This window comes from Sphaeramia orbicularis, chromosome 12 (genome assembly GCF_902148855.1).
Source record: "Sphaeramia orbicularis chromosome 12, fSphaOr1.1, whole genome shotgun sequence".
NCBI classification, from domain to species: domain Eukaryota; kingdom Metazoa; phylum Chordata; class Actinopteri; order Kurtiformes; family Apogonidae; genus Sphaeramia; species Sphaeramia orbicularis.
This window is the reverse complement of record NC_043968.1, coordinates 19449638-19461739: the sequence shown is the minus strand read 5'-3', so window position 1 is coordinate 19461739 and position 12102 is coordinate 19449638. Positions and strand designations below refer to the sequence as shown.

Sequence of the window (12102 nt, the reverse complement as noted above, 5' to 3'; positions counted from 1 at the left end):
TAGGTATGTTGCTGTTGTTTTTTTTAATAATAATAATAATTATAACAATAATACATCAGTTTTTTATAGCGCTTTTCTAAGTACTCAAAGATGCTTTACAATAAACAACCAAGGTACAACAAACAGATACAAAGTTAATACTAAATGGTGATCGAAGAACAAATACAGAGACAAATACTGACAAAAGAAAAACACACAAAAGACGGTAGGTGAGAGTGGAAGAGGTTGAATGGGCGGTCAGTTTTCGAATGATGATCTGAAGAGGTGGGATTTGAGTTTGAGTTGAGTTTTACCTTTTGTTTAGCAGTTGCTCAAATGCTAAGGTGTTGCTGCAATGTTCCTCCTGGTTGCTAATGTTACTAATGTGTAGGTGGTTATTGTTTTCAAGTGCTTGGTCGTCAGTTGCTCTTTTCTTGTAGTTTCTCCGAAAACATTGGCATATGAAACATAAAAACAAAGTGACAACATTCAGCCTCAGAGTTAAAGCTGATGCAGACCCTGCTGCTCATGTAACCCTGCATCACTGTACTTGTAGCAAAGACCCCAGAGGACTTATCAGTTAACTACAGATGAATATTTGTTGAAAAAGAATAAACAGTTCAACCTAAACAGTGCCATGTTGACTTTAGTTGAAACCTAACTTTAAGCAACTTTTCCCCTCATTGTTTCCAGTTCTGCAGCTGCTGTTGTGTCTTTTTCTTGCCTGATTGAGCAGTAAGGGCTGCTACAGTATTTTTAATGAATCTTTTATTGGTCATTACACATTTGCTGCATTGCCTCTATTTGCCTTGCTCACAATAAAGTCTTCTCTTTTCTTTCTCTTTTGGACACAGTGGTTAGTGTTATTTCCTACAGAACAGGTCCAAGGTTGAATTCAGTGTCAGACAGAATAATAAATGAATGTAGAGTGGCTTTACAATGGTCTATGTCTGCAGGTAAAAAATGCCTGCTGTACACTGGATGTAGTAGAATAATTACGCAATGCACAATATTTCACAAGATGAAAAACTGTGTTTAGACTACACCGACTAAAGACTGGACATCGTACACTTGATACTATACAAACTAAAGCAAACCTTTAAGGAGTGTTAACAATTAAACTGTCAAAACATCCCCCTTGTCCTCCTCTCTGTAGACACTGAAGTATGTGGATTTGGTTGGCAGAAGTTTCAGTCTCACTGCTATAAGTATTTCACACACCGTCGGACCTGGGACGCTGCTGAGAGGGAGTGTCGGATGCACGGCGCCCACCTTAGCAGCATCCTGTCATATGAGGAGCAGCAGTTCGTCAACCGTAAGTCTATTTTCTATTACTTTCATAAACACTGTTTAGTGCTCAGCATTCATTACAGAAGTACACTGAAGGCAGGATGGAAGTAAAAGCCAAGTCACCAGAACAGGAGGACTGAACAAGTAATATAAATAACAGATTCTCTTTTAGATTAAATATTTCACACTTAAATGTTTCTGCTTGCCCTTTGTTTTTGTATTTTGCAGCAATTTGTATTTTACTGCAATTTCCTGATAGTGGAATCAATAAAGTCTTATCTTTTCTTATCCTCTTTATCCAATCTTACCTTATCTTATCTTATCTTATCTTATCTTATCTTATCTTATCTTATCTTATCTTATCTTATCTTATCTTATCTTATCTTATCTTATCTTGTCTTATCTTACCTTGCCTTGCTTTACCTTTGCCTTATCTTATCTTATCTTATCTTATCTTATCTTATCTTATCTTATCTTATCTTATCTTATCTTATCTTATCTTACCTTACCTTACCTTACCTTACCTTACCTTACCTTGCCTTGCCTTGCCTTGCCTTACCTTACTTTTAATTTACCTTACCTTACTTTACCTTATCTTATCTTATCTTTTCTTATCCTCTTATCCAATCTTACCTTATCTTATCCTATCTTATCTTTTTTTTATCCTATCTTATCTTATCTTATCATATCGTATCTTATCTTATCTTGTCTTATCTTATTTTTTTTATCCTATCTTATCTTGTCTTATCTTATTTTTTTTTATCCTATCTTATCTTATCTTGTCTTATCTTTTCTTATCCTATCTTATCCTATCTTATCTTTTCTTATCCTCTTATCCTATCTTATCTTATCTTATCTTATCTTATCTTATCTTATCTTATCTTATCTTATCTTATCTTACCCAATCACAGTGGCTTTAACTCAACCAGTGAAACAATAATATATGACCCTCATAAGCCTTTCTTAAACTCTTTCTTTTCTGTGCGTATCCCATATTTTGTCCTTCTGTTGTGACATCATTTGCTTATTGTTGCACTGAAAAATATATTTGATCTGCAAATGTTCCCTGAAACATTTTGGTGCTTTTGTGTGTTTAGAAGGAAGCCCAGTCACATCGGATAGTATTAAAGTAGTATTAAAAAGATCAAATAAAAGTTGAAACAGGGGGTGAAGAGTTTTCATTGACAAATCAAAGCTTGAGCCACATGCAGACGGACCCTGCTTCTCATTTTACTGGGGAAGCTGCTCATTGAGATGAAATGGACTCGTGCCATTCCACAGCCAGAACATATCCTCCACTTCCTGCTCTGTGCTTGTTCACACTCTGCGCTAAACCCTTTCACCAAACCCTTGTGCCACACACATGTTCAGACCACAAATGTGCTAAACAGTGTGTGTCAACTGAACATTTCCTCTTTTGTTTACAGCTCTTCTCTTTGAATATCCAGGTCTATTCAGATGCAGTTCCATTCTCATCTGAAATCCTTTGCATAATAATTAGCTCCAGTAATGTCTGTTCATTATCAGACAGGCTTTGTGCAATAATAGATTTCAATAGGATGAAGTGTGTCTCCTGTACAGGACTGGGGAGTGATTACCAGTGGATAGGCCTCAACGACAAGATGTTTGAGAGAGACTTCAGATGGACTGACGGTAGACCAATGGTAAGACACACATTATATTTACGTTATAATACAGAATATTTTTCACATTTTTCAAATAAGATTTTAAGAAATTAGGAGTTAACGGTGTGACTTATGTACACAAATAAAGCTATTTGCGATTGAACCTCAGCTCCAAAATGAAAATGAATGTAGAAGTATCTTTAAGTTGTAATACCAGTGATGGCCACATGGAGTAGCTCCAAAAAGCCCATACACTTACACAGTCTTTTTTTTTTCAGGACTCATTCAGGTCTCATCTGTTTTATTGAAAACCTTTAATAAGTCCAATTATAAATAAATCTGGTGGTACATTTTTACATTTTTCTTCCATTAATAAAATTTCTAGTAAGATGGGCGTTCAGAATTTCTACTTTTTTAATACACAGTTTTTCCTGTCACTTTTATTGATCCCAGAAGCCTGTATTTACCCTAAGCTCAGCAGTGACCTCTCGCTGATGGCTCTGAACCATCAGGCTCCTGTCATCCTGCCCCTTTTATCCAAATATGGTCACTTCTTCCTCCAAAAAGCCAATAGGGTCATGGCCAAATCGCAAACTACTTCAAACCACAGCTCATAAACTAATGGGTGGTATCACGGTTCCTATGTCTGTGATTACACTGCATATACATATACATATACATATACACATGCATATACATATACATATACATATACATATACATATACACATGCATATACATATAAAATACCTTCATGTCCATGTATTTCAGAAGCTGAGCATAACATCAGTGAACGTAGAATCCATTAATCCAAACTGTTACATGTCACACCAAACAAACGCCTCAACGATAATGCAAAATAATGCATGTTCAGTAGTCAAATAAAGCTTTGCTGTATTTAATATATGAAGTATTTCACAGATTAAACATTTGCCCTGAGTTTGCTCTTTAGTTGTTGAGATTTTTAGTGTCAGGATAACAGAAAGTAGACATAGAGGAGTCAGTAATGTTTTTATTAGTGCAGCAGCATTGCTGGTTTCATCATGTTATTAACTTCATCTTAAACTGATTTGGAAGGGAAATATTAGGAAATAATAAATGTAATACAGTGGTCATAAAGCAGAACAAGATGCATATCTTTGTCTGTGCATGGTTTATTCCCAGAAAGAAAACAATGGTTGGAAAATTAGAACCAGACAAAGCATTTCTAAGGAGCAGTGAGACAGAGGATCGTGTAAGGACACAAAATGCGCCAGTATGGACTATTTAACATTCAAGGTGCTGACCTGTGTACTTGTCATGAAAGCGTCACATGACATCATTTTCACTGAATGCCGTGCAGCAGTTGCTCATAGTGACGTGACTCCTGCTCTGCATAGCAGCCACTGCCTCCTCTGTGTCCTCGGCGATGATGACACATCCTCACACTCTGCGTCCGCTGGGAACGCTCAGCTGTTTAAGCATGTGAGCTGCATTATGCAGCAAAAGTTGGACCGATGAGAGCTAGAAACCTGATACTGGGGGGACTCTGTTGTTGTAATGTGTTATCATCCAGAGTATAAAGAGGCACACCCTTACTGGGTGAACATTGCCAAAGTTTGTCCAGACAGTGTATGCTCTTTAGAGTGAGTGGCTGTACAAAACCATGCATGCAGTCCATCTGTTATGTCTGTGTATGCTCTCTGTCAGGACATTTCCTTAGTCTTGACTTGTTTGTGGTATTCTTCCTGTAAATAAGCCACAGAGATGCCACAGAGTTGGTTTTGCATCTGCTATTTGTTGTCCTAATAGCACCACTGTCTGGTCTCTCTGTGAATTACATCCAGTCACATGTGAGTTAACCCTGCTTTTGCGCCATCCACATTCCTCATGGGGATAGGTGGGGGCTTCTCATCCCTTATACATGTAATGCTGCATATGTCTGGGAAGTACTGAATACAGCTGGGTAATTGCAGAAATCATGTTGAATTTCTCTGTATGGTGAAGCACAGACCACTCCCAGCCTTTCAGTTTAGATTTTTGCAGCTCTTTCCTAAAGGTACTTTACCCTTAAGTTGATATTCTGTGACTATTCCGACAGCAATACGACCACTGGAGACCCAACCAGCCCGACAGCTTTTTCCAGTCAGGAGAGGACTGTGTGGTGATGATTTGGCATGAGGGGGGGCAGTGGAACGACGTGCCCTGCAACTACCACCTGACCTTCACCTGCAAAAAAGGAACAGGTACACACATGGAAAAATGGAAATACATGCACATGTTTCTGACAGCAAAGTGTGAGTCTGATGTCTTTCCCCTAAGGTTACATCTGCTTTATTTCAATGTCCTAAAACAGAACAGTCAAACAGGGAAAATGACCTTCACTATGAAAAAACTTGACTTCTTATTGATTAATGTTTTTAGCATCCAGTTAACTACTGAGAGTGTCTGACTAACTTTGAATGTGCCGCTTTTGGATAAAACAGTAATTTATTGTGATTTTTTTTTTTTTTTTTGTGATTTATTGTGAACATGCAATGAAATGTAACATATATGCAAACTATCAAGACATACATAATAATACAAATATCAAGAATCATAACAATCTTAGACAGAAGAACAGCACAATAGTTCCATTTACATGCCCGAAAAGGGGTGGGAAGAAGTGCAACTTATTTAATCCCACCCCGTCTCCCTAAAATATTATTAATAATATATATGTCACTCTTCCTTTTACATTGCTCCTCTATATTTATATATCTATTCACACACACACACACACACACACACATCCGTATACACATACATACATCTATACATTTATACATATACACAATATACAAGTACACATACACACATACAAATATACATATAATCTTTTACCAATGCCTTTCTTAGCTGTGCTGTAAAGTGTAAAGTGTTTAACGAAAATTCATGTTGTGGATATCCAGTTTGAACTAAACCAAACTCAAAGAAATGTCCACTTTAGGAGGATGATCGACCCCCTTAAATGGGGTTAAATATGTCAGACTACAAAATGAAATATTTCAAAATTTTTCTGAAGTTTTCTAAAGTTGTTTGAGACCTTTTGTGTAAGTGTGAGTATTGAAATGAGGCTGGAAGGCATTTAATCTAGTGTAGAAAAAAGGCTGTAATCAAGTAGTTTTACTCTGAAAATATGAGTACCGTCATGTATTCTTTCTACCATCCAGTGGCGTGTGGGCAGCCTCCAGTGGTGAAGGATGCTCGAGTGTTTGGAGCCATGAAGCCTCGCTATGAGATCAACTCCCTGGTCCGTTATCACTGTAAACAAGGCTTCATCCAGAGACACCCCCCCACTATTCGCTGTCGAGCCAATGGCCAGTGGGACACACCGCGAGTCACCTGCATGAGCCGTGAGTGCTGACATTATGGCTTTACGACAACACACACAATGCATATTTCTCATTGATGCTTACTCTATTTTTTTCTATTTTCTTAGCGGCAACATACCACAAGTCGTTTTCTCTCCGGCGCCGCAACAACCAAAACAACGAACAGCAAAACAGGCTGTTGAACCATCACATCCATCAAACCAAGAGTCATGAAAAACACAATCAACCAGAGCAACAACAAAGTTACAGCATCCTTCATAACTTCTTGGGCCCTTTCCAGAAGCGCTTCCAGCAGCTGCTGAGAGAGAAGAGGCAACCGGAGGGCCTAACGCAGGATGAAGATCAGATGAGACACTGATCTGGTTTGTGGTTTTGTAAATCAGTTTAGCAGTAGCAGGCCTGTCGTGTCATCCAGAGGCATGGATAGACAGAGTAATGCACCAAACTGTCTATCAATGGCTCTCATAAGGACATAGGAGACATTTCAGTAGTGCAAACCTTTTCAGCACACTCCAGGGTCTGTACACCAGTGAGTTTCATTAGTAAATTAGCTCACTGATTATATTTCCTGAAACAGTCTCCCATATCAATGTCACAGTGCTCTAAACAGGAAGACTAATGCCTTAAAGGCTTCATTGTGTGGCATAGTCAAACATCACACAGGTGGTCTGTGAAAATCATCATACGGTGTTCTCCTTTTCTACTTCACATCCCAGTGCAGAATCCGAACACCGGCGCTTTCTGTGAAATCTTCAAGTCTAATAACACGGCACATAAATACTGAGCAGTACGTCTAGCTACCAAAACACACTATTTTTATATGAGCTAGCCCTGTAATTGTGAGAATTTGTTTTACGTTATTGATAGAATATAAGGAGCATGAATTCATCGCTGTAAATTATTATAATAGAGCATTTTCAATTTGTCATTTTGTGCAGATTAAGATGATTATTATGACCCCTTTTTTTTTTTTTACATTTTGTACAAAACTTTATCAAAATCCAACAAAGAAAAAAAGGGAGTGGGGAAATCTTTTATAAGGAATTACATTTGTGTCTCAACAGCAGCACATGGAGAGCACAGAGAAAGATTTTTTGCAAGTGCATGACTTATATTTTGTAGAGACACAAAAACAATAATATAATTCATGGTTTTTCCATGCTCTAAATGTGCCATGACATGCTCAAAATTGAGACGAATCTATAATGTCATAGATTAAAGAGTAGCATACAGCTAAAGAGGGAACAGTAGATTATTACAGTGTGAATGTTTGGTGTGTGTTACAGGAGTGGTATTATTCATAGGATTTATATCATAGATATTATATGAAGCCATATGATTTTAACTTATTGTATACTTAAAACTACAAATGGACTGTGATATTAAATAAAGGTCATTGGAACTGAAGTGATGACTTCCTTGCTGTTTACAGATTCTGTCATATTGAAACTTTAAAAGAAAGCATCCTATCATGTAGAACATGCTGCCGCCATGTATGTTTTCTACATTTTGCATATTGTTTAGTAACTCGCTGAGCTGCTCATGCTTTTAATTGTTCTGCAACTCAAAGCCAACCCGACCTGCAGCCTTTAACGTTGGGTTTTGGAATGTTTTTTCAGCTAGAGGTAGATGTTGCTCTTTGCTGCAGATCTGGAATCTGTTTTTCTTACAACACAAAAAAGGGAATGTGAAAATTGTCTGACTCAAAAGGAGTATCTAGAGATAACGTCTACATGCAACAGTCATACAGTTTCTTGTGATACTTATGAATTTTGCCATCTTTGCTTTTTTGTTCTTCCTTCATTTTCCATTTTTATATATTCTGTTTGTCACAATATAAATGACTTTATTGTTTTTCTACAGTGTGGTTAATTGAGTTACTGTATCTGTGGCACAAGAGCTTGTTTTTATGTAATCACTGTCTGTCCCCATTCAAGTTACTGTAAGTGTCCATTGTCCTTGTTACAATGTCATTGTCAGCTGTGTGTGCAATAATAGAAACTATTATAACACAACCTGACCTGCTGTTTTATTTTATGCCACGTTATGCAAGGAAGGATGGCATTTTCAGGGCTTATTGTCAAAAAATCCCACAACAAAACAAAATTCAGCGACATTGTTCTGCAAATACCCTATTTTTGTCTCTGAACTCCTTTTATTCCTATTAAAGAGTCAAAAAACAATGTGGAGGCTGAACCAAAGTGGCCCAGTATTAATAAGTGCTGCTTAAATCAAGACACAAATTGTTTGTTTTTTGTTGCTGTTGACAAAAACAAACATATCAAGTCTATTTATTTTCAGTTTAGGGAATATATGAACTCTATACAGGACTTTTATGAGAGAAAATCCTAGAAAAACTTGAAAAAGATCAATTACAGTATTAGGTTAAGTTTAGTTTTGCTGTTTTTGCAGGGTTGTATAAAGAATGCATCTTCATATCTGTCACGATATGAAATGCAGGAAACACATGCACATTATTGAAACACAAATAAAACCACTACTAAATGGCTTCTACAGGTATAAGCCAGTATTTAGTGTGACCTCCATTTGGATTTAGGGCATCTTGAACTGTTCTGAGTCGAGGGTCTGAAAGAACCTTGTGGTTTATTTTTCCAACCTTCATGTAAAACCTTCCGGAGAATTTTTCTTCACACTTGGGCGATCTTTCATTCTTTTCTCTGACCACATGATCCCATATACTGTAGCTTCTGTAATATTACTATTTTTTCCTCTTTTTTTAAGGCGGTTTACATATTTCCTGTATATTCCAGTTGTACACTCAGAAATGCATAAACACATCTGCCCATATAGTTGTAATAATTCTGTTTACACATCAGTAATCACCTTTGATCAGGTTCAATAATTACTTACAAGAGTCTCAGTTACACTTTTTCTATCAAGAATAAATCATATTGTCACAAACCATTTCATGAGAAGAGGTTAAAATATTTTATTCCAACTGAATGGGCTATAGTACATATGATCTTTATAGTCTTCTTAAAACAACAAACTTAACTTTGCAAAAAAGGGGTGTCTAAAAACAAAATAAAAACACAAAATCTGAGGAAAAAAGTGCTCAAAACAAGTGAAAAATCTGTCCATGCAGAAGATAATTTCACTTGACAAGATTTCTTGAATTAAGATTGTTAATATCTAGAAATAAGCCTGTCTACAGATTTATGAACACTTAAAATAAGAAATTAACTCTTAAAACAAGATAAATTATCTAACACTTCTAAATCTAAGTTTTTTGTTTGTTTGTTTGTTTTTTATCCTGGTCAGAACTAAATAATTTGCAGTGTAATGTTGACCTAAGAGTTATGCACAGTACTATACATCTAATACAATTATGTTTGCTCTCTCCAAAAATGTCACCTCTGTGATATTGCAGTAAACACTGCCTTATTTATATTGATTTCCTGCAGCCAGAGAACATGAGTCATGATAAATGTTCGTGTCACCTGTGTTGTCCTTCTTAGTCAACGGGCTCCTAGAAACCAGCTCGAGAATATGAATCAACATAAAAACTGTTCAGATGTCGTCACCGAGGTCCTGAAAAAGCAACATTTTTTTTTACAAAATAAGTGGAGAGCAGGACCATGAATGGCCTTGGTGTTCCTGTCAGGAAAACAGTTGTGCAAGCACCCCTCCCTCTGGAAACACGTCGAGCACATTACAGCATTACCCAGCAACTACACCAGCCGTCCTCCAGTCAATTACCGCTCCACCTCCAGCCCATATCAACTCTGCTGACTTTTATTTTCTTTTGCAACGGCAGGCTCATTGCTCATAGGATATGATGTATTTAGGATAATAACTGAACCCAATGATCCCAGTAAAAAGAGATGGAGACAGAGTCATGGCTTATGTACTGTTTTATTGTCCTTTTGTCTTTGGGTCCCTAAGGTTTCCTTGTACGCTGCGGTTATTAACAAGGCTCCTGATGAAGAAAGTTAGTCCGACAATGCACACAATAAAAGGCAACAGGTCATTTGGGATTTCTTCACACCATGAATTCACTGTAAATTGTTCACAAACAAATGAAAATAATACAACTTAAGAGAAGCAAATCTTTTAGACTTTTCAGTACTGTGTTTCTTCTGTTAAATCTGTTAAACCAAACATTTCTATCTCTTGCGTCAATCATAGATAATCATAACAGAAAGCTATTTTTATGAGTCTGTCCAGCAGTTCTTTAGTGATAAAGTGTAGCATTACCGCTCCTTTTGATTGTTCAGTGGCTTGTCAAAGGTAAGGCCAAGTAAAGCTCACCCTACACCAACCCCAAGTGGATGACCTAAGCCATAGTCAGGGCCAGCTGGGGCTGTGTACACTGAGCTTACACTTGATCAATGTGCACCATTTTCCCTGTGATACCCTTAAATGGGAGAAGGCCTGAGCACCCCCATGCAGGAATTACTGGTATTTGAATTGTATTGTATTTCTGTCTCATTCAGCAGGCTGGTGCAGGTTGGCTGCAGGCCTGCTGTGCCTGATCGGAGACAGGTTGGCTGCTTCATAGCTGAGTCTTGCAGAGCCTAGATAGCAATCGGAGAGGATAAAAACAGCCAGGAAAAACCATGCTTACACAGGACCAGGCTTAGTTTAACTTTTGATCTCAGCTCTGTGTGTTCTAACTATAATTTGACTACATAGCATTCCTTACACGCCCCTTTTTGTCTGTTTCTGTTATCTAAAAGTCACCCTGGCTAAACTGCACATTTATAAGACATTTAGTCACTTTTTATCAATTGATAAAATTATTCAGTATAATATTGAAGTAGTTGCTTGTAATAACAATGATATTTTTGTGTACTGGCCATATTTGGTATTGCAAGAGGATGAGTCACACACATCATTACAATACGAACAGCTGTAAAAGTATGTTTTTCAACCTTTGCAAACAAAATAATATGCATTGTGAGCAACTAGTATTTTTTAGGGATGTCAGATAATATTGGCCCACCAATATTATCGGCCCGATATTGGCATAAAATGTAATATCGGTGAATATCGTTATCGTTTTTTTTTGCCTATCATTAAAACCGATAAAATAATGCCTTGATTTTGCCGGCATTTACCGACGTGTAAGTGAAGCATTGTTTGTAGCTGAAAGAAATGTGCAGTTTTCAAAATTGTACTGTAGAGTTGCCACACTGTAATAGACTCATGAAAGAAGGGAGAGAAAATAAATAAATATGGCATTTTTTCCACGACTTAAGTTGAAGTATGTATTCTTTGCACAGACAGTGTTTACATTTTAAAAGCCTTGTTGCATTTGAGAATGCATCCAATGGGGCATCACAATAAAATTAGGCATGATGTGTTAATTCCATGACAGGAGATATGTGATGTTACCTAAAATTAGTTTAATATCCCACATATATCGGCAGAAGTATCGGTAGATATCAGAATCGGAAATTAAGCGCTGGACAATATCAGCATATCGGTTTTTGGCAAAAAAGCCAATATCGGACATCCCTAGTATTTTTGTATAATAAAAATAAAAAAGATCTGCATTATGTTGGAGGTAGCCCTGATGAAGTCTACTATGAATGACAAGGTTTGTCGTCTAATTTCAGTGGGTAACTTTCATGCTAAAACAAGTTGCACAGTCTTGAATCACATGAAGTTGCCAAAAAAAAAAAGTAAAGGCTCACAAATATAAAGTTATATTACAATGGTAATAACAGAGAGGAAGGGGAAAGTGGAGAGGGACAGTATTGAATTTAAATAACAGTTTATTTTCCCAGCCAGTCCAGATCTGAAAATACGTTTGATAGCAGCTGTTCTTCTGTTTGATTTGTGTAAGGAATGCTATTAAACCAAATTACAGTCATGAACACACAGGTGAG

General features: G+C 37.0%; 1 protein-coding gene across 2 annotated transcripts in view; it reads left to right on the top strand.

The window, feature by feature from the left end:
- vcanb (versican b) overlaps positions 1-8262 on the top strand; it is a 28267-nt gene extending 20005 nt beyond the window's left edge. For both annotated transcript variants that reach the window (XM_030150853.1, XM_030150851.1), the window contains 5 exons: positions 1136-1294; positions 2851-2933; positions 4975-5119; positions 6086-6268; positions 6355-8262. In XM_030150853.1, coding sequence (XP_030006713.1) covers positions 1136-1294; positions 2851-2933; positions 4975-5119; positions 6086-6268; positions 6355-6605 — 821 coding nt within the window. In that variant the 3' untranslated portion in view covers positions 6606-8262. The remainder of the gene's footprint in view (positions 1-1135; positions 1295-2850; positions 2934-4974; positions 5120-6085; positions 6269-6354) is intronic.
- Positions 8263-12102: the final 3840 nt, after the last annotated feature.